Source organism: Cynocephalus volans, chromosome 3 (genome assembly GCF_027409185.1).
Source record: "Cynocephalus volans isolate mCynVol1 chromosome 3, mCynVol1.pri, whole genome shotgun sequence".
Lineage (NCBI taxonomy): Eukaryota > Metazoa > Chordata > Mammalia > Dermoptera > Cynocephalidae > Cynocephalus > Cynocephalus volans.
The window spans coordinates 184,332,341-184,355,382 of record NC_084462.1 but is presented as its reverse complement, the minus strand read 5'-3'; the positions used below and the strand labels follow the sequence as shown (position 1 = coordinate 184,355,382).

At 46.5% G+C, this 23,042-nt stretch overlaps 1 protein-coding gene across 4 annotated transcripts in view; it reads left to right on the top strand.

Moving 5' to 3' along the window:
• Positions 1-3,673: 3,673 nt before the first annotated feature.
• The window catches only part of BRF1 (BRF1 RNA polymerase III transcription initiation factor subunit), a 73,866-nt gene continuing 54,497 nt past the window's right edge, over positions 3,674-23,042 (top strand). For all 4 annotated transcript variants that reach the window (XM_063090539.1, XM_063090541.1, XM_063090538.1 and 1 more), the window contains exons 1-2: positions 3,674-3,909; positions 18,173-18,253. In XM_063090539.1, coding sequence (XP_062946609.1) covers positions 3,726-3,909; positions 18,173-18,253 — 265 coding nt within the window. In that variant the 5' untranslated portion in view covers positions 3,674-3,725. The remainder of the gene's footprint in view (positions 3,910-18,172; positions 18,254-23,042) is intronic.

The window sequence follows — 23,042 nt, the reverse complement described above, 5'->3', positions numbered from 1 at the left end:
GGGTAGTGAGTGAGTTCTCACTCTATTACTTCTCAAGAGCTGGTTGTTTAAAGGACCCTGGCACTTCCCCCACCCTCTCTCTCTGTTCCACCATTTTCTGCCATGTGAGACCCCTGTGTTGCTGTAAAGCCACCACCAAAGAAGACCCTCACCACATGTGTTCCTTGGACTTTGGACTTCTCAGCCTCTGAAACTATAAGCAATAAATTTCATTTTCTTATAAAATTACCTGGTTCCAGTTGTTTTGTTATAAGCAACCGAAACAGATTAAGACATTCCCCATGACCATTCTGTCTCCCTAGGACTGAGGGCCTGTTATGGAAGACACAGCCTCCAAGATCTCTGAAATGCCTTTAAAGCCTTTTCCCCCTTCTTTTAATAATCCCTTTCTTCTTTACTCATCTCCTTAACAAAAGGCCCCTGGGCCATACCTTTGCTTTTGTGACCAGGCTGAAAGTTTTCCAACTTTTTACCCCCTGCTTTCTTTTGAATTATAAATTCTGGCTTTACATCACGCCTTTTCTGCCATAACTCAGCACAGGCTGTTGCAAGTATCCATGCAGCTTCCTGAATGCTTTGCTGCTTAGAAATTTCTTGCATCAAATACTCTGGGTCAGCACCTTTAAGTTTCACATTCCATAATACTTTTGGGCACAAAGAGAATGCAGCCAAATTCCTTGCTTCTCACAGATAATGTGGTGGGAAAGAGGGGATGGAGGCCATAGAAGGCACTGTGGCTCCCTGGCTCTGGGGGAAGCCAGTGCCATGTCTGGAGGACGCTCAAGCAGCCCTGTGTAGAGGCCCACACTGTGAGGACTGGAGGCCTCCCACCACCAGCCATGGGATGGGCGTAAGAGTGGCTTCTCCGGTTCCATCTACGTCTTCAGATGACTACAGCCTCCCAAGAGCCCCTAAGCTAGAATCAACCAGCTGGGCCTCTCCCCGACCCCTGACCCTCAGAAACTCTGCGAGATCATAAATGTTTGTTGCTTTAAGCTGCTAAGTTCTGGGGTAATTTGTTTTGCAGTTATAGACAACTAATACACCAAGAATTGGCCAAAATATGGAGCAATTTTGGACTATGGGACTGCAATGTCATACAGTTTTTGAGATCAATTTGGCAATATTTAGTAAAGTTGAAGATATAAGTACCCTGCACCCAGCAGTGGCACTCCTGGGCTTTCTCCTAGAGAAATGTCCACCTACACACAGAGGCACATAGATAGAAATGTTTGCTGCTGCAGCCTCAGTTTCCTTAGCAGAAGATGCATAAATAATGTTCTGTTCTTTTAACAAAAAGGAATGTGTCAATGTAAATAAATCCCAGAAACATTAGTGAGAGAAAAGAGCAAGTGGTAGGTTAGGTATAAAGTCATTTATGCACAAGTTTAAAACGTGCAAAACAACAATGTACATTGTTTATGAACAGTATGAAAACCTGTTTGGCATTGATGATCACCAGGTGTGCCCTATGCTTGTCCCACCATTGTGTCTTGGCAGTAGATAACTAGTTTTGAATTCACTTTGAACTTTGGACTTTTGAGTTGAAACAAGTTAAGACATTGGAGATGAAATGAATGTATTTGTGTGTGAAAAGGACGTGAGTTTGGGGGGTCTGAGGCAAAATGCTGTGGATTGGATGCCCTCCCTCCTCATTGAGGCTTAATTCTTAATACCGTGACAGTATTAAGAGGGTGGGAAATCCTATTACGGTAATTGAAAGGTGGGACCTTAAAGAGGTGATTAGATTGTAGGACCATGCCTAGCGAATGGATTAAAAATGGTGTTCATGGGGGGTTTGGGGGGCTTTAAAAGAGAGTGAATGAGATTAGTCTCTGCTGTCTCTGTTCCACCATTTTGGCAATGTGATACCCTGCCACCACTGTTGCCACCACCAAGGCTCTCACCAGATGTGTTCCCTGGACTTTGGATTTCCCAGCCTCAGAAACTATAACAATAAATTTCACTTTTTAAGTAAATTATCCAGTTCCAAGTATTTTGTTATAAGCAACAGAAAGGGGCTAATACCCCAGGGTAAGGTAATGGTCACCTTTGGGCAGAGAGGGAGGGAAATTGATTCTTTGAAGATTCAGGAGCTGTATTCTAGTAACTCTAGACAAAAAACAAAACAAAACAAAAAAACCCCAAAATAAAACAAAAAACCTCCAATACGAAAATCTGAACCAAAGAGCAAATATAGAAAAATGCTACACTTTGTTGTGGCTGAGTTCCTTCAGTCTTTTTCTATTTTCTGTCTATTTTTAGGTATGCTTGAAATATTTTATTTAAAAATAAAATAGAAGAAAAGCCACTAATTAAAGCTTTTCACCTAAATTCTTTGTTTTTGGCAGCTGGCTGGTACAGGATTGAACCCTGGACCCTGGTGTTGTTATCAGCACCACGCTCTGACCAGCTGAGCTAACTGGCCAGCCCTCTTCCAGATCACTTTAGGATCATTTTATCAAGTTCTTTGAAAAATCCCGTTGACATTTCGGTTGGGATTACGTCGATTTTACATACTGACTCGTGAGGCATTAACGTATTCACAGCTCTGCTTGCACCCGGGAAGGGGCGTTTTTCTGACTTGGTCTCCGCGCCTGTCATCTTCTACAGTCCAGGTTTAGAGCCTTCCCACACGTGCACTTGCGCATTTTAGGCTATGTCCAGGGATGTCGCGGTGCTGCGGCGACTGTGCCAGAACGGACCGACGTCTGAAGGCGCGCGCGGCCGGGGTCCCCGCTCGCTCGCAGGTTCCGCTCTAGGCGGGGCTCGCGGGACGTGACGGGCAACCACGGAGGCCACAGGTAGCTGTCACAAAGTGGGGACGACGAGGGGGCAGGGCGCTGCCTGGGGAGGCTCCGGAGTGCGGAGGGCCGGGGGACGTGCCACCCGGGGCTGCGGTCTTCACCCAGGCCTTGGGCGGCTGGGTCCGTCCGCTCAGCTCCCCGCCCCCGGCCCCGCCCCCGGCCCAGTCCACAGCGCCGAGTTCCGGGTCCAGGCCGCGCCCGCCACCCAAGGTCCCGCCCTATCCCCGCCCATAGCTACAGTCGCCAATCTCAGGCCGCGCCCGAACCCAAGACCACGCCCCCAGCTCCGGGCGCCCACCCCAGGCGGTGCTCACCTTAAGGCCCCGCCCACCACTCCAGTCCCGCCCCAGTCCCCGCCCCCAGCTCCGGGCGCTCGTCCCAGACGTCGCTCACCACAAGGCCCGGCCCACCACTCCAGGCCCCGCCCCCAGCTCCGGGCGCCCGTCCCAGACGTCGCTCACCACAAGGCCGGCCCACCACTCCAGGCCCCGCCCCCAGCTCCGGGCGCCCGTCCCAGACGTCGCTCACCACAAGGCCGGCCCACCACTCCAGGCCCCGCCTCCGGACCCCGTTCCCAGCTCCAGGCACCCATCGCTCACCACAAGGCCCCGCCCCGCCGCTCCGCGCCGCCCGGGGCCTGCTGGTTCGCTGTGTGGAGACCCGGCCGCCGCGCCGGGCCCGGAGGTCGCCGGTTCGAGTCCTCGCGTCCCCGCCGCGACCCGGTGCCTGTCCCGGCTCCGCGGGCGCTGCCGTTGTGGGCGGCGCGGCCGGGCGCGCGTGGCGAATCTGCCGCTGCGAATCGTTGTCGTCGTCGTCGGCGGCGGCGGCCTCGCGAGAGCGGCGGGCCGGGCCGGGGCGGCGGGGCCGGGACCTGGGCGGCGGGCAGCGACAGGTCGGGCCGCGGGCCCCGCCGCCGGCATGACGGGCCGCGTGTGCCGCGGCTGCGGCGGCACCGACATCGAGCTGGACGCGGCGCGCGGCGACGCCGTGTGCACCGGCTGCGGCTCGGTGCTCGAGGACAACATCATCGTGTCGGAGGTGCAGTTCGTGGAGAACAGCGGCGGCGGCTCCTCGGCCGTGGGCCAGTTCGTGTCGCTCGACGGTGCGTCCGGGCGGGCGGGCGCGCCGGCCGGGGGCTGAGGCGGCGGGCGGGCGGCGGTGTCCCCTCTCCGACGGCGCGGCCGCGCTCTGCGGGCGGTTGTGTGCATCCGGCAGCGGGCAGAAGGGAGGTCCGCCAGCCCGCAGAAGTCCCTCGACTTGTCCCTTTGTGGTCACCCTTTCCCCACCCCGCCTCGCAAACACAGATTCCTCCACGGTCCCCGCGCCGCGAAATGGAGCCGGGTCTTCTGTGACTGCTGCAGACGGGCCTCTCCACCCAGCCCGACGCCCCGCAGGCTCGGCGGGTCGCTGCGGACGGCCGCGGTGGCATCGTTTTTAAGCTGAGTGCTCCTCCGGGCTCGGGGTGGACCGCGGTTTGTGGAAGGACGTTAGATGGTCGCCAGGTGCAGGTGCCTGGTAACAGCTGCTCAGAGCATTCCCGTCTGCGCTCTGGAGTGAGCGGAAGTTTTCACTTCTCGGGAGGCTGTCCAGGAGTGGGATCGCTGAGCCCGGCGTCGCTCTGTGTCCTCACACTGGGCTACAGTGTGGCTGTGCCATTTTGCATTCTCACCAGTCGCTCCACATCTTCACCCGCACCTTGGTGTTGTCAGTGTGGTTTTTCGTTTTTAAAAATTTTTTGGCGGCTGGCGGGTGCAGGTATCGAACCCTGGACTTTGGTGTTACCAGCACCACGCTCCTGGGCCCCTGTGAGTGTTTTTTATTTATTCATTCTGATAGGTGTGTGGTATCTCATCTTGGTGTTAATTTGCATTTCCCTAGTGGCTAGTGATGTTAAACACCTTTTGATGTGCTTATTTGTCATCTCTGAATGTTTTGCTAGTGTTTCATTTGGGTGGCTTTCTCACTGTTGAGTTTTGAGAGTTCTTTATGTATTCTAGTTACAAGTCCTTTGTTGTGTGTGTGATTTGCAGAGCAGAAGCTTTTAATTTTGACTAAAAGTTTTACATTTGATGCACTATAGTTTTCTTCCTTAGATTTTTTTTCTTTCCTTGATCATACTTTTTTTTTCTTTCATCGATCATATTTTTGGTGTCATGTCTAAGAAATCTTTGCCTAACCCTAAGCTGTGACATTTTTCTAAACTTTTTTTTTTTTTATATATTTTAGATCTGTGACCCGTTTTAAGTTTTGTGTAAGGTGTGATGTGTAGGCTGAGGTTCATTTTTGTGCAAGTGGATGTCCAGCTGTTTCAGCATTTGCTGAAAGACTGCCCTTTCTCCACTAAATCACCCATACTTCTTTGGCCAAGATCACTGGGCAGTATCTGTGTGGGTTTGTTTCTGGGCCCCCTCTTCTGTTCCGTTGATCGGGGTGCCATTTCCTTTGTCAAAATTACATTGTCTTGTTTACTAAACATTTTATATTGTCTTGAAATTAGACATTTTCAGTCCTCCAACTTTGTACCTCCTTTCCAAAATTTTTATAGCTGTTGTATTTACTTTCCCTTTCCTTTTATTTGTAGAGTCAGTTTTGTATGTTTACAAAAATCCTGCTCAGGTTTTGGTTGGAATTGCACTAAGTCTCTTGATAAAATTTATGGTGATTTGACATTTTTACTATATTGAGCTGTCTTAGACCATTTTGTGTTGTTATAACAGAAATACCTGAGACTGGGTAATTTATAAAGAACAGAGGTTTATTTGGCTGATGATTCTGGGACAGCAGCATCTGGCACAGGCCTCAGGCTGCTTCTACTCATGATGGGAAGCACCAGGCAGCCAGTAGGTACAAGCAGATCACGTGGTGAGAGGAAGCAAGAGAGAGAGAGAGGTGAGAGGTGCCAGGGTCTTTTAAACAACGAGCTCTTGTGGGAACTAATAGAGTGAGAACTCACTCATTAATCCCCCCACTTAGGGAGAGCATTAATCCATTCATGAGGGATCTGCCCCCATGACTCAATCAGTTTTCAACACTGTCACATTGGGGATCAAATTTCCACATGAGTTTTGGGGAGACAACACATCCAAACTCTATCATGAACCTTCCAGTTCTTGAGCACAATATGTCTCTCCATTCATTTAGGTTTTCTTCAACATATTCCATCAGTGTTTTGTAGTTTTCAGCATACAGCTCCTGTACATTTTTTAGATGTATACCTAAGATCTATTTGGAGATATTGTAAATGATATATATTTTTTAAATTCAGTTCTCACTTGTTTGTTGCCAGTATTTAGAATTATTTCTGTGTGTTGGCCTGTTTCCTGGGGCCTTGCCACACTTGTTAGTTCTAGGAGACTTTTAGAGGCTCCCTGAGATTTTCTACGCAGACAATCATGTTGTCTGTAAATAGGAGCTGTTTTAGTTCTTCCTTTCCTTCCTCTTTTTGGCTTACAACAGGCTCTTTTGCCTTGTATCCTATCTTAGAGAGGAGCATTCCGTCTCTTACCATTCAGTTTGTTGTCAGTAGTAGGTTTTGTGGTACCTGCACTTTATCAATAAAGTTGAGGAAGTTCCCTTTCTCCTCCTAGTTTGCTGAGAGTTTTTATCATGAATGGATGTTGAATTTTGTCGGATGCTTTTTCTGTATCAACTGCTATGATCGTGTGTTTTTCTTCTGTAGTCTGTCCATGTGGCTGATTTTATTTTATTTATTTATTTTTATTTTCTTTTATTTATTTATTTCTTAATTTTATTTTATTGATATACAATGTGGTTGATTATTGTGGCCCATTACCGATACCTCCCTCCCTCCTCCCTCTCCCCCCTCCCTCCCGACAATGTCCTTTCTGTTTGCTTGTCGTATCAACTTCAAGGAATTGTAGTTGTTATGTCTTCTTCCCCCCCCCGCCTGGTTTTGTGTGTGTGTGTGTGTGTGTGTGTGTGTGTGTGTGTGTGTGTGAATTTATTTATTTATTTTTAGCTCCCACCAATAAGTGAGAACATGTGTTATTTCTCTTTCTGTGCCTGACTTGTTTCACTTAATATAATTCTCTTAAGGTCCATCCATGTTGTTGCAAATGGCAGTATTTCATTCATTTTTATAGCTGAGTAGTATTCCATTGTGTAGATGTACCACATTTTCCGTATCCACTCATCCGATGATGGACATTTGGGCTGGTTCCAACTCTTGGCTATTGTAAAGAGTGCTGCAATGAGCATTGGGGAACAGGTATACCTTCGACTTGATGATTTCCATTCCTCTGGCTATATTCCCAACAGTGGGATACTGGGTCATATGGCAGATCTATCTGCAATTGTTTGAGGAACCTCCATACCATTTTCCATAGAGGCTGCACCATTTTGCAGTCCCACCAACAATGGATGAGAGTTCCTTTTTCTCCGCAACCTCGCCAGCATTTATCGTTCAGAGTCTTTTGGATTTTAGCCATCCTAACTGGGGTGAGATGGTATCTCAGTGTAGTTTTGATTTGCATTTCCCGGATGCTGAGTGATGTTGAGCATTTTTTCATATGTCTGTTGGCCATTTGTATATCTTCCTTAGAGAAATGCCTACTTAGCTCTTTTGCCCATTTTTAATTGGGTTGCTTGTTTTTTTCTTGTAAAATTGTTTGCGTTCCTTGTATATTCTGGATATTAATCCTTTGTCAGATGTATATTTTGCAAATATTTTCTCCCACTCTGTTGGTTGTCTTTTAACTCTGTTAATTGTTTCTTTTGCTGTGCAGAAGCTCTTTAGTTTGATATAATCCCATTTGTTTATTTTTCCTTTGGTTGCCCGTGCTTTGGGGGTCATATTCATGAGGTCTGTGTCCAGTCCTATTTCCTGAAGTGTTTCTCCTATGTTTTCTTTAAGAAGTTTTATTGTTTCAGGGTGTATATTTAATTCTTTAATCCATTTTGAGTTGACTTTAGTGTATGGTGAAAGGTATGGGTCTAGTTTCATTCTCCTGCATATGGATATCCAGTTCTCCCAGCACCATTTGCTAAAGAGGCAGTCTCTTCCCCAGTGTATAGGCTTAGTACCTTTGTCAAAGATCAGATGGCTGTAGGTGTGTGGGTTGATTTCTGGATTCTGTATTCTATTCCATTGATCAGTGTGTCTGTTTTTATGCCAGTACCATACTGTTTTGGTTATTATAGCTTTGTAGTATAGTTTAAAGTCAGGTAGTGTTATGCCTCCAGCTTTATTTTTTTGGCTCAGTGTTGCTTTGGCTATGCGTGGTCTTTTGTTATTCCATATAAATGTCTGGATAGTTCTTTCCATTTCTGAGAAAAATGACATTGGAATTTTGATGGGGATTGCATTGAATTTGTATATCACTTTGGGTAGTATGGACATTTTCACTATGTTGATTCTTCCAATCCAAGAGCATGGGATATCTTTCCATCTTCTTGTATCCTCTCTGATTTCTCTCAGCAGTGGTTTGTAGTTCTCGTTATAGAGATTTTTCACCTCCTTGGTTAACTCAATTCCTAAGTATTTTAATTTTTTGGTGGCTATTGTAAATGGGCAGGCTCTCTTGATTTCTCTTTCTGCATGTTCACTATTGGAGAAAAGGAATGCTACTGATTTTTGTGTGTTGATTTTGTATCCTGCTACTGTGCTGAAATCATTTATCACCTTCAAGAGTTTTTTTGTAGAGGCTTTAGGCTGTTCAATATATAGGATCATGTCATCTGCAAACAGGGACAGTTTGACTTCATCTTTTCCAATCTGGATGCCCTTTATTTCCTTCTCTTCTCTGATTGCTCTGGCTAGTACTTCCAACACTATGTTGAATAGGAGTGGTGAGAGTGGGCATCCTTGTCTAGTTCCTGTTCTTAAAGGAAAAGATTTCAGCTTTTCCCCATTCAGGATGATATTGGCAGTGGGTTTGTCATATACGGCTTTAATTATGTTGCGATAATTTCCATCTATACCTACCTTATAGAGGGTCTTTGTCATGAAGGAGTGCTGAATTTTATCAAATGCTTTTGTAGCATCTATAGAGATGATCATATGGTCCTTGTGTCTGACTTTATTAATATGGTGTATCACATTTATTGATTTGCGTATGTTGAACCAAACTTGCATCCCTGGGATGAATCCCACTTGATCATGGTGAATAATTTTATGTATGTGTTGCTGTATTCTGTTTGCTAGTATTTTATTGAGGATTTTTGCATCTATATTCATCAAGGATATCGGCCTGTAGTTTTCTTTTTTGGTTATATCTTTACCTGGTTTTGGTATCAGGATGATGTTTGCTTCAAAGAAAGAGTTCGGGAGATTTGCGTCTGTTTCAATCTTTTGGAGTAGTTTGTAAAGAATCGGTGTCAATTCCTCTTTGAATGTTTGGTAAAATTCTGCTGTGAATCCATCTGGTCCTGGGCTTTTCTTTGTTGGGAGCTTTCTGATAACAGCTTCAATCTCCTTTATTGTTATTGGTCTGTTCAGATTTTCTATGTCTTCATGGCTCAGTTTTGGGAGCTTGTGTGTGTCCAGAAATTTATCCATTTCCTCCAGATTTTCAAACTTGTTGGCGTATAGTTGTTTATAGTAGTCTCGAATGATTCCTTGTATTTCAGATGAATCAGTTGTAATATCACCTTTTTCATTTCTAATTTTTGTTATTTGAATCTTCTCTCTTCTTTTTTTTGTTAGCCATGCTAATGGTTTGTCAATTTTATTTATCTTTTCAAAAAACCAACTTTTCGATTCATTGATCTTTTGTATTGTTTTTTGGGTTTCAATTTCATTAAGTTCTGCTCTGATCTTAATGATTTCTTTCCTTCTGCTAACTTTAGGTTTGGATTGTTCTTGTTTTTCTAGTTCTTTAAGGTGAAGTGTTAGGTTGTTCACTTGCCATCTTTCCATTCTTCTGAGGTGAGCATTTAATGCAATAAATTTCCCCCTTAATACTGCTTTTGCAGTATCCCACAGGTTTTGGTATGATGTATCATTATTTTCATTAGTTTCAATAAATTTTTTGATTTCCTGCTTGATTTCTTCTTGGACCCATATGTCATTAAGTAGAATGCTGTTTAATTTCCATGTGTTTGTATAGTTTCCAGAATTTCGTTTGTTATTAATTTCTAGTTTTAATCCATTATGGTCTGAGAAAATACATGGGATAATTCCAAGTTTTTGAATTTGTTGAGACTTGATTTGTGACCTAATATGTGATCTATCCTGGAGAATGATCCATGTGCTGATGAGAAGAATGAATATTCTGAGGTTGTTGGATGGAATGTTCTGTAGATATCTGCCAAGTCCAATTGGTCTAGAGTATTGTTTAGATCTTGTGTTTCTCTGCTGATTCTTTGCCTAGATGATCTGTCCAATATTGACAGTGGGGTGTTCAGGTCCCCTGCTATTATGGTATTAGTGTCTATTTCCTTCTTTAGGTCTAATAGAGTTTGCTTTATAAATCTGGCTGCTCCAACATTGGGTGCGTACATATTTATGATTGTTATGTCTTCTTGATGGATCAGTCCTTTTATCATTACGTAGTGTCCCTCATTGTCTCTTTTTATGGTTTTTAGTTTAAAGTCTACTTTGTCAGATATAAGAATAGCTACTCCAGCTCGTTTTTCTTTTCTGTTTGCATGGTAAATCTTTTTCCATCCTTTCACTCTTAGTCTATGTGAGTCTTTATGGGTGACGTGGGTCTCTTGAAGTCAGCATATAGTTGGGTCCTCCTTTTTAATCCAGTCAGCCAGTCTGTGTCTTTCGATTGGGGAATTTAAGCCTTTTACATTAAGAGTTGTTATTGAATAGTGTTGATTTATTCCTAGCATTTTTTTGATTGTTGTTTGGTTGTCTTAGGTGTCTTTTGTTCCTTGCTTTCTGATTTACTGTTTGTTTTCTGTGTTTGTTGGTTCCTTAGGTTGTAGATAGCGTTTTTGTTTGTTTGTTTTCTCTTCATGAATGCCATTTTTATTATACTAGTGGGTTTTGATTTTTCTTGGTTTTTATAGCAGTGGTAGTTATTTTTCAGGAACCAAACCCAGTACTCCCTTGAGAATTTCTTGTAAGGGTGGTCATGTGGTGGTGAACTCCCGCAGTTTTTGTTTGTCTGAGAAATATACTATTTGCCCTTCATTTCGGAAGGATAGCCTTGCAGGGTAGAGTATTCTTGGCTGACAATCTCTGTCTTTTAGTATTTTGAATATATCATCCCATTCCTTTCTAGCTTTTAGGGTTTGTGATGAAAAGTCTGATGTTAGCCTGATTGGGGCTCCCTTATAGGTGATTTGACGCTTCTCTCTTGCAGCTTTTAAGATTCTCTCTTTGTCTTTGAGTTTTGCCAATTTGACTATAACATGTCTTGGAGAAGACCTTTCTGGGTTGAATACGTTTGGAGATCATTGAACTTCCTGGATCTGAAGATCTGTGATTTTTTCCTATACCTGGGAAGTTTTCTGCCACTATTTTGTTGAATATGTTTTCAATGCAATCTCCTTTTTCCTCCCCTTCTGGAATACCCATGACTCGGATATTTGAGCGCTTAATGTTGTCTGATATCTCTCTCAGATTTTCTTCAATGTCTTTGATTCTTTTTTCTTTCTTTTTGTCTGCTTGTGTTATTTCAAACAGCCCTTCTTCAAGTTCAGACGTTCTCTCTTCAACTTCCACAAGCCTGTTGGTTAAACTCTCCGTTGTGTTTTTTATTTCACTGAATAACTTCTTCAGTTCAGCAAGTTCTGCTACATTTTTTTTCAGGGCATTGATTTCCTTGTACATTTCCTCTTTCAGGTCCCGTATACTTTTCCTCGTTTCATCATGATGTCTAGCTGAGTTTTCTTGTATCTCATTCAGTTTCCTTAGAATTATCACTCGAAATTCCTTGTCAGTCATTTCAAGGGCTTCTTGTTTTATAGGATCTAGAGCTTGAGATTTATTATCTTTTGGTGGTGTACTTTCTTGATTTTTCGTATTTCTGGTATCTTTTCTTTGATGTTTATTCATTGTGGCAGGGGGTTTCACAGTCCACAGGTTTGACACTATTTACTGACTAAGATGTTGCTGTGGTTGCCAATTTGGTATGGCTACCTCAGTGACTCCCTGTTCCCTGCGCTCTGGCCTGGGCTGCTGGGATGTGCTGAGGCACCACAGAGCGTGTGGTCTCTGCAGAGCTTCCCCTTCCCCTGCAGGATGTCTCCCCGTGTGGCTGATTTTAAAATGTTGAAGCTGCCCTGCATTCCTGGGGTAAACCCACTTGGTCATGGGATATTATTCTTTATGTGTGTTGCTGGATTAGATTTGCTAATATTTTGTTGAGGATTTTTGTTAATGTTCATGTAGGATGTTGGTCTGTAGTTTTCTTGTAATGTTTTTGTATGTCTTTGATATCAAGGTCATGCACCTCATGGAATGGGCTGGAGAATGTCCCCTCCTCTTTTATTTTCTGGAAGGGATTGTGTAGAATTGACGTTATTTCTTCCTTAAATGTTTGGTAGAATTCATCAGTATGGCTGTCTGGGCCTGGACGTTTCTTTTTTGGCAGGGTTTTAATTATGGCTTCAGCTTCTTTAATACTGGAGGTCATAGTTGTATTTTATTTTATTTTTTATTATTATTTTATTATATTTTATTTTACTTTTGAAATTTATTTATTTATTTATTTGTTTTTAGTTTTATTTTATTTTGTCAATATACAATGTGGTTCATAGATGTATTTTAGATGATCTGTTTCACCTTGGATGAGTTTTGGTAGTTTGTGGTCTATTTGACCAGTTGAATATATGCATGCAGAGCTGTTTATAGCATTCCCTTATGCTTTTGATGTCTGTGGGGTCTCTAGTGACATCCCTTTTCCTTTCAGATGTTGGTGTTACGTGTCTTCTCTCTTTGCCTTGGTCCCACTTGCTAGAAGTTGATCAGTTTTATTGATCTTTCCAAAGAACTGGTTTGGGTTCACTGAGCTTTCTGTCCCGCTCTTCTTTCTCCGTTGTCTGCTTCATGCCTGTGTCTTTGTTCTCCATGGGGGACCTCCCAAGGGTGTCTTCCTAGAACTGCTAAGGCAGAGGATCCTGCAAACTGTTTGCGGCTGTCACATGTTGTTAAGACTTTGATGCCTGTTAGGATGATGATAACAACAACAACAAAAAAAATGGGAGCAGAGTTTTCCATGAAGGCACTGTGCTAGGTGCACCCTGGGATTTGGTGACAGTGTGCTGTGCTCACTGTGTCCCCAGGGTGGAAGGGAGGGCAGCATGGAACAGGTGCATGGCAGGAAATGTGTCACACGGGTGTTGAGCAGAAGCTCAGAGCGGTACTGTTAAGTGGCACCGAAACACCTCTCCAGCCTGTGCTTGCTCTCTGGAGAGAGAGGCAGCCCCAGCAACCAAATGTCATGGCCCCTGCGGAAGTGCTGCGGGCTGTGGGTTCTTAGTCCCTGGGGGACACCGCAACTGAGCAGAGAGTGTGTATGGGGGTGTCAGCTACTCTGGTAGCCCCTCATCTCCCAGGTGCCCACCTGGCGTCCTCCCTTCTGCACTACAGTGGTGGTCGCTTGGGCTGGAAACGGTGGTAACGTCTCCGTTTTCTGGCACACAGGGAGGCCCCCAGCCACTCCTCACTGCTGGCCCTGCCTGCAGCTTCATCTTGAAAGCTGAGCTTTCTCTCTGTAAATTGTCATTTTCCAGGTCCAAGGCCACTGTCCTTCCTAAGCATTCTTGCCTGTTAGTTGAGAATAAAGCTGGACACTAAGCTGAGCAGTTTTCTCTGCAATATGTATCTAAGATGTTAGGGCAGGGTGGCCAGAGTCTTGCAAAAGGACAGTCCCTAGGGGGTCCTGACCAAAAACCACACCAGTGCTGTAGTGTCTGGGAGCCTTCAGGGCACAGACTGTGAAGGGACAGGTGTTTGAGGACTACGGAGGCCCAGTGTGGCTGGAATGGCAAGGTGGTGGGCGGAGCTGGGAGGCCAGGGCCTCAGCAGGGCCCTGAGGAAGGCCTTGCAGCTCTGTGGGGCACCTGGGCTCACCCATCCACCCCGTGTGTAAGGATTATGGGGGCAACGCAGGGCCTCCCTGTAGCATGCGCACATTGCAGCATCCCATGCCCTGTGTCCCCTGAGTCGTCTTCTGCCAGCGGTGATGGTGTACAATGCCACACATGCCCCTGTTGCCCTCCCAGGAACTATCGTGGTCACTCCCCCAGGATGCAGGGGACGGGGAGGCAAGAGCCTGGGAGCAGAGGGAGCTCCCATACCAGGCAACTGGGGTCCTTCCTCCCCCTGTGCTGGGAGCAAGGAACCTCGGAGTCACCAGAACTCACAGGGTGGGGGTGAGGAACATTTCCCATGGTTCCCATAATTAAAACTTTTCATGGCTAAAAACTTAGCCCTTTAAGTCAAGGTGTCCATAGTGCTGGGGTTTTCAGTTATGAGTACTGAAGTACTCAGGGCCCCTTTGTGATGGATGACTCTCTCCCTCCCCACGTAACTAACCACTTCTGGGGGTGGGAGAGGGGCCCAGGAGGTGGGGAGCTCCCTCAGCCCTAAAGAAGGTGGGACCATCCAGCCCTCTGGCTGCCATCTGCTGCGAGAGCCTCACTGGGTTCTGGTCTCTTCTGGTCTGTGGCCCTCAGCCTTGCCAAGTCCTGGCCAGGCCCAGGCTGAAGGTGCAGCTCTCACGAGGCCTGGGAGATGGGAGACTGTCGGCTGCCCTTTTGTTCACCTGTCTGCTCCACGCTCTGTGTTTCTGTACTGAAATTGTCATCACTGTGAGAAGCCCTTCAGTAGCGGGGCCCATCGATGGAGGCTGAGGCTGCTGCCATGGTTCAGCTGTTCATCTGTCAGCAGTGTTCCCAGCCCTTTGTGCTGCTTGCCTCTGTGGTTCTCCGCAGACCTTGCCCTCAGCACCCAGAGACTCGTGCTGTCTTGTCCAGCCTCCTGGGGGAGCATTGGTCCTTAGCGAGCTCAACTGTAGGACCGGCTGAATTCCTGTCCTTCCTGCACTGCCCAGTAGGGCCTCTACAGGTGTCTCTCCTTGAAAGCAGTGTCACAGCAGCAACAGAAACCCCAACATTAAATTAAATTAACTCACGATTATTAAAAGTTGCTGCTTCCTCATGTTGGAAGCATCTAGTGAAATGGGGTCAGTGCTGTGCACAGGTCTTGCCCCGATGCTGAGGTCCTTCGGCCCTCCTGGGCTCCTCCTTTCTCTTTCTGGTCCGGGGTGTGTGGTGTTGCTAGCTTTCCCTGCACCTCAGAGTAGCCAGCCTGTGACACGCTCTGCAGTCTCTGGGTCAGGTCTTGTTGCCTTCTGCTCCGCAAAGCGCCCCTTCTCTCAGTTGGAGTAACATTGCCGGTCCCTCCCCTGCTGTCCACGAGGGGGCGGTCTCGGCCAGACCCCACAATGTAGGGCACCTTCTGGGTGTTTGTTCAGCTTGTATTTCTTGTTACAGAAACTTGTTGTAGAAAACACCAAGTGTTATTTTAGAAGCAGAGGGCATCTGAAGGGCAAGAATTCGCGCACTGGCAGTGTGGGCTGGAGATAGTGCTGAGGCTTGCTTCTGCACTGGTAGTTAGCAGAATGAGATTTGCTGAGTATGCACTTTTTACACATCCACGCGTGCCCTCCAGACCTTATCTCTGGTAACCAGATCCCCTGTGGATGGTGTTTGTTGAGTTAGAGAATCCGTGTCAGTTCAGCCAGCAGGCTTTGACAGGCACTCCTCCTCTTGCAGCAGGGAACTTCGTCTGCGGTTTATCACCTGGGAGCAAGTGATGAGCAGGGAGGGCGAGAGAGCACAGGGCAGGTGGGCGAGTGTGTGGTGTGCGGGCTTGTGTATGTGGGAGAGTGTGCATGGGCTGATGAGTTTGTGTGTGGGGGGGAGCAAAAGTCAGGAGACAGCTCCCAGAGCAGGTGTAGCTGGAGCGGACCCAGGAAGGGTGACTGGGGTGTTGGGAGAGATGGAAGGACAGCACAGGGACAGGAATTAGAGGTCTTGGAACTGCGAGGAGGGGCATGGGGGATCCTAGAGGGGAAGGGGAGGATGAAGGAGGGCAGAGGCGGGATGTGGAGTGTGGAGGTGGGGGTAGCTTGTGAGGCTTTGCGGTGTGCTTGGGGGGAGCCAGACTGGGGGCGTCGAGGAGTGAGGGGATTGCATCGAACACTCAGCCATAAGTGGGGTCCCTGCTCTGTGTAACGCAGCGCTGCTGTGGCTTTGTGCTGCTGGAAGCACGCGTGGCTGCCCTCTGTCCCCACCTCAGCAGGGACAGTGGCTGGGATGGGCCACCCAGGGCCCCTTGCTCCTGGATGGTGGGGCCTCAGGGTTTTTTAATACTTTGATCCTTGTCCTTTTTCCAATGTAATATTATTTGAATTATTTATTAAAACCACATATCCATTTTAAGTAGAACAACAAGGCGGATTCTTTATATTTTTCTAAAATAAAAGTTGGTGTTGGGACTGTGTGCTGGAAACAGGTGTGCTATGGTGGCTGTCCTGGCTGAGCGACTGCGAAGGATGTGGTTTCCTTCAGCAGGTTTCTTTTATCCAAAATATTTCAAATGTAAGAATTCTAAAGCTTAGCAAAACCACCACCCCCAAAACAATGAACCCTGACAGGAGGGTGGGAAATGCAAACACCATGATCTCACCCAGTGAGGCCTGTGTGGGATTTCTGCTGGACTTAGAGTTAATACTTTGGTGGTGGTCCTGTATGAGGTGGACCAGGGAGCAGAGCTGGACGGTCTCCCCTGGGCCCTGCCCCCTCCCCAGTACCCCAGTGTGTCCCTGCCGGTCCTCTCCAGACCCTACCAGGGCACGCCAGGCTCCAACTCCCTGAAGGCCACTAAGTTTGTGGTAATTTGTGATGACAGCAATAGAAAACCAATACACGGCCCCCAGCGGTGACAGCCAGAGCTGCCAAGAGCACCCCTGCCATCCCCCCTCCTCCCTGCCATGCCTAGTGCCCTCACTGAATCAGTCAGGCTGGTCCTGTGGCCGTGTTAACCACCAACAGGCAGCAGACAGATGCGGGGCCAGCTCTGGGCCTCAGCTCTAAGAAGACCCCGCAGCTTCTGCTGTGCGATGGGGGAGAGCTGAGCACCTTCTGCCAAGGCCAGCTCCCTGCTCCACTCTCAGTTCTGGACCATCCCCACACCCCTCGTTGCTGGAGCTTCCCTCCAGGCCCACTCACTGCTCTTTTCAAAGTTTTCTTGGCCACTCTAATTCCTTTTTGCTTCCAGCTGAACTTTAGAGTAATTTTGCAAGGTCTTGAAAGAATCTTTTTAGTATTTGGGATTTGGTTGCATGCACAGATGAGCTGGAGGCCATGCTTGCTGGGAACAGTCTGGGCTGGTGGCCACCCCGTGCTTTCCCCAGACTTCGGCAAAGGCCTCCGAGGATCCCAGCATTTGCACGTCATCCTGCCAAGCCCCTCTGACAGGCCCTGCAGGCTCCCCTCCCCTCCTGCTTGGCTGAGGGAGTATGTGGCCCCTAATTGTAGAAGCCTCCAGTTCCAGTGTCTGTACTCTGTGCTGGCCATGGAGGGCCAGTGCCTGCAGGTGGGAGGCACTTTTGGCTCGCACCTTTGCTCACGTTGCCTGGTCCCCACTTCAGCATGGTGCTCCTCTGAAGTCCAGGCTTTGCTCGTGGGGTTTGTAAGTCTGGTGAGCAGTCTGTGTTTTCTTTTTTCTTTTTCCTTTTTTTAAAAAGAATTTTTAGAAGTGTTTACTATGGAAAATTTCAAACACATATAAAAATAGACACTATAGTGTAATGAATCTCCATGGGTATCAGCTTCAACAATCACCTGATATTTTCAAAGGCTACCAGGGCCCAGGGCCCAGCCAGACTGGCTGGCTGCAGTAGCCCCAGGACCACACAAGACATGGTCCCTCCTATCCAGGAGAGTGTAGTCCAGCAGGGAGATGAACATATTCACACACGGCCACTGTACAGAGATAACGTCTGTGGACCGGTTGGCCTGGGGCACAGTGGAGAGCTGTGAAGAGGGACACAGAGGGGCTGGTACACACCATGCAGGCACACCCTGCTGCACTCTCTAGGCAGAGCTGTGCCTCACCTGGCAGCCCTGTGACAGCGGTCCACTCTGGATGTGCGGTGTGTTTGGAACGTGGTTAGAAAATGCACACAGGCATGGTCTACCCTCTGCGGCTTCCTGTTGAGGCCATGGCCCCTTGGTGGGACATAGTGAGAGGTGCTTCCCCACGGGGGTTCCTTCGGTCAGTGTGAGTGACGATGGGGAAGGGGCCAACCTGCTGCTGCTTCCCCCCGTGAGCGCTCACCCTGTCTTGTTTTCGCTTTGTGTTTCTGGAAGTGTAAGAAGGCTGTAAGTGCAGATCTTCTCCTGAGTTTTGACTAATCAGTCTTTTTTTGTGTTTCTAGGTGCTGGCAAAACCCCCACCCTGGGTGGCGGCTTCCATGTGAACCTGGGCAAGGAGTCAAGAGCACAGACCCTGCAGAACGGTATTTCCCACTGCGGAGACCGCCGAGCACGGGCAGGTTCCAGGAGGTGGGGTTGCGGTGCTGGCATGAGGGACGGGAGCAGAGCAGCCTCAGCTGCTGTCTCTCGGCTTGTCCTCATGCCTGCCTCATCCATGTCCCCCAGTCATGTGGCCTCCTGGGCATCCTTAGAGACCCTCTGCAGGGCCCCTCAGAGTGAGGCCGTGACCTTGCTGGGCTCACAACCATTTGTTAGTGGTCTCAGTAGAGATGAGTAGGAAGCAACACATTTATAGCAGTTTGACACTGTGGTGATATTTTTGTTGTGTTTTATGAAAGTACCAGTTCACAACAAATTGAAGGAATGTCTGTTCAAATCCTCAGCCTGTTTCTAATCAGGTTTTTTGTCCTGTTATTGAGTTGGAAAAGTTCCTGCTCCTGGCCTTCCACCCCACTGGGGGCACCTCTTCTGCTGGCCGCGGTTTCCTTTCCCCTCGCCCTCGCGAGTTTACGCCGACTTCATCTCCTTATTGCCATTTTGTGTAGTTTTGGGAGGGCGTCTGAAGGGCAGATCCTAGCATATTTTCCAGACATTCTTTAGAGAGGTGAGAGGGAATTTTGGCCCTTCATGATTGGTGCATTTCTGATGGGCTCTTTCTGCCTTTTATTTAATATTTATCTTCCTTTTAAAAAACCTTCACTGCCTTTTGCTGACTTAATCGTGGTTTATGTTTCTTTTTATTTTCCTTATTATTCTGTGTTCTTCCCCTCATCCTCCCACCCCTCTGGTTTGGAAGTTTTACATCATATGATGGTTCCCTCAGTGGTTCCCCTAGATTTATTAGCAAAGCTGTGCTCTGCCAGTGACCGCAGGGACTCAATCTGTCATCCCCCAGGAGCTTGCCCTGTGTCCACTTCCCACCTCCCACCCCAGCCTGTTGGGTTGTTTGAAATTGTGAACTTAGCTTCAGACTGTTACTGTTGCTGTTAAGTCTTGATTGCCTTTCTTAGACAACAGGAAAGATGGAAGTAAACTAGCTGGCCGTTCCTCCTGCCTGCAGTGACCGTCCACGCCTCACCAGCTTTTGCCCAAGCCATGCTCTTTCGTGTATTTTATCTTTAGTTTCTTTGGGCACATTCTCAAGTTGTGTTTAGAAAAAGAGTCTGGGGAGAGAAACTCTTGACTCTCTGCTAATCTGAACATGGATTTTTCCTTTCACTGGGATGCTTGTTTAGGTGTTTGAAACGTGCATCACATGGAAAGCAGAGAATATTGGCTCAGGGTCTGTTAGCGAGAGACCTTGAATGCCATCTGAGTTTTGATCTCTCACTCTTTTTTTAATCTCAGACCTTTTGGGTCATGTCTTTGTCTTTGGAGTTCTGAAGTGTGCTGGGCTGGAGCTGTTTCCATTGACTTGGTCAGCCCTATCATTTGGGAGGTGTTTCTCAGGGAAATTTCTATTCTTTTGGTCTGTTTTCCTGCTATGACATATTTATAGTAAAGTGCGTAAAATGTACTAGCCTTCAGTGAACTGCTTGATAAATTGATATGAATTAAGGTATGCAGCAGAGATCAAGATATAGCATATTTCTGCTACCTCAGAAAGCTCCCTATCATTTAGTTTTGTGTAGTTTTCTTCTCATACAATTGGAATCATGCAGAATGTACTTTCTATAAGACTATTTTTTTAGAGCAGTTTTAGGTTCACAGCAAAACTAAGAGGAAGGTACAGAGAATTCCCCTATACCTCTTACCCCCATGAGCACAGCTCCCCCACTGTCAACGTCACTCACACAGTGACACACTTGTTACTGTCTTTGAACCCACACTGACACGTCATTAAGCACCCAAAGTGCACATTAGGGTTCACTCTTGTGTGGGTTTGGACACATGTGTAAAGATGTGTATCCACCATTACAGTGTCATACAGAACTGTCACTGCCCTAAGAATCCTGTGTGCTCTGCCTGTTCATCCCTCTCTTCCCCCAACCCCCTGCAAACACTGGTCTTTTTACTGACCTTAGTTTTGCCTTTTTCAGAATGTCATTTAGTTGGAATCATCCGAAAAGTTCATGGAAAAATTCGTACTATTTTTCAATTCTGTTTGTCCACGAGCTCTCTGAAGTGCCCTTGGATAGTATGTAGGCTTTTCAGCTTGGCTTCTTCACTTAGTCACATGCATTTAAGGTTCCTCTGTGTCTTTTTATGGCTTGATAGCTCATTTCTTGTTAGAACTGAATGATATTCCCTTGTCTGGATGCACCGCAGTTTATCTGTCCATTCACCTGCTGAAGGGCGTCTTGGTTGTTGCTTCCAAGTTTTGGCAGTTATCAGCAAAGCTGCTATAAACATTCATGTGCAGGTTTTTCTGTGGATATAACCTTTCCCCTCCTTTGGGTAAATACCGAGGAGTGCCACTGCTGAATTGTATGGGAAGAGTGTGTGTGGTTTTGTAGAAAACCACCAGACTTTCACAGAGCGGCTGCACCATTCTGCATCCCCGCCAGCAGTGAATGACGGTTCCTTCTGTTCCACATCCTGGCCAGCATTCCTTATGTCAGGGTCCTGGGAGTCAGCCATTCCGGAGTGCACACTTTTTGAGTGTATCTGTAGTGTTGGGTTTTTTCCCTAATTGCTGTGTGGTATTTTATTGCTTGAGTATGCCACAGTTTATCTGTCTGCTTTTACTGTTGATGCGTATTTGGGACGTCTCCACTTTTGGCTATTCACGTGAAGCTGCTGTGTGCGTCCTCACACATGGCCCCACGGTGGGCGCAGCATCAGCCGCTCTTGGGAATATACCTGCGATGAGATTTCTGGTATCTCATCAGGTATGTGTGTGCTCATCATTAGCAGAGAGGGCCAAAATGTTTTCCTGAGTGGTTGTACCAACCCATCCTCTCACCAGCCGACAACGTGTGAGAGTTCCATTGGTGCGGTTGCTGTCAGTACTGTCGTTTACCAGTCTTTCTGGTTTTAGTCTTTCTGGTGGCAGGTGGAGCGCTCACTGATTTTAATCTGCTTTCCCTGCCGAGTGAGTGTGCTGACCACCTTTGCTTATGCTTTCTGGACATTCGGGCATCCTGTGTGTGTGAAGTGCCTGCTCATGTCTTTTGCATGTTTGTTTGTTTTTTTTAATTGAGTTATCTTTTTCTTATTGATTTGTAGAAGTTCTTTATATATTCTGCATTTGAGTCCTTTGTTGGATCTACATATTGATATGCACTGAATGTTTTCCCCAAAGTTTCATGTATTAGAAACTTAATCCCCACTGCGACAGTGCTAAGAGGGTGGGAAATCCTGTTGTGGTAATTGACAGTTGGGGCCTTGAAGAGGTGCTTAGATTGTGTGGACTGTGCCCTCGTGAATGAATCGATCCATTCATGGAGTAAAGGGCGTGATTCTGATGGCTTTAGAAGGAGGCAATGGGCCGAGCCCGTGGCGCACTCGGTAGAGTGCTGCGCTGGGAGCGCGGCGACGCTCCCGCCGCGGGTTCGGATCCTATATAAGGATGACCAGTGCACTCACTGGCTGAGAGCCGGTCACGAAAAAACGATAAAAAAAAAAAAAAAAAAAAAAAGAAGGAGGCAAGTGAGCAGCTCAGCTCTCTCTTGCTCAGCCCATTCTCTTGCCATGTGACACCCTGTGGCACTGTAGCGAGTCACCACCAGGAAAAGGCCCTCACCAGATGTGTTCCCTGGATTTTGGACTTGCCAGCCTCCAAAACTGTAAGAAATAAATTCTATTTCTTTATACATTACCAGGTTTCAGGTACTGTGTTATAAGTCCATCTGAGATGGACTAACACACGTATTTTGAATCCTTTCTTTCTTTCTTTCAGGTCTGTAGCTTGTCTTTTCCCTCTACTAATGTTGTCTTTTGATGAACAGAAATTTCTTAATTTTAATGAACTCCAAATGTATCAGAGCTAAGTGGCCAGCCTAATATATCAGTTTTTATGGTTAGGGCTTTTTGTGACTTGTTTAAGAAATTTTTATTTACCTCAAGGCCTGAATGTACTCTTATATGCTTTCATCTGGAAGCTTTATTATTTTATATTTGACATTTATATTTGAGATATACCTTAATCAATTTTTCATGTATGGTATGAAGTAAGGATTGAGGTTTACATTTTTCAATATGGATATCCAATTTTTCCAGCACTGTTTATCAAAAAGGCCGTCTTTTCCCACTGGAATGCTTTGGCCCCTTTTTCTTAAGTCAAGTGACCATGTGTGTATAGTCCATTTGCAGACTTGTTGGGACTCTACAGATGGCATCTCTGAGTTGCTGTCAGTCTGCTGATCTGTCCTCAGGCCAGTACTACATTGTCTTGATTACTGTGCCTTTAGAGTAAGTCTTGAAGTTTGGAAGAGTAAGTTTTCCAGCTCTTTTGTTCTTTGAGATTGTCTTGGCTATTCTTGTTTTTTATTTTATTTATTATTTATTTTTTATTTTTTCTTAAAGATGACCGGCAAGGGGATCTTAACCCTAGACTTGGTGTTGTCAGCACCACGCTCACCCAGTGAGCGAACCGGCCATCCCTATATGGGATCCGAACCCGTGGCCTTGGTGTCATCAGCACCGCACTCTCTCGAGTGAGCCACGGGCTGGCCCCTGTCTTGGCTATTCTAGCCCCTTTGCATTTCAAAATAAATTTTAGAATCAGCTTGTTGATTTCCAAAAGAAAACCTGCCCAGATTTTGGTTAGAATATGCTGAATCTTTACATCAAATTGTGGAGACCTGCTACATTTACTTGTTAAGCCTAATAATTTGTAGATTCTTTTCTTCTATGTAACAGTCATGCAGT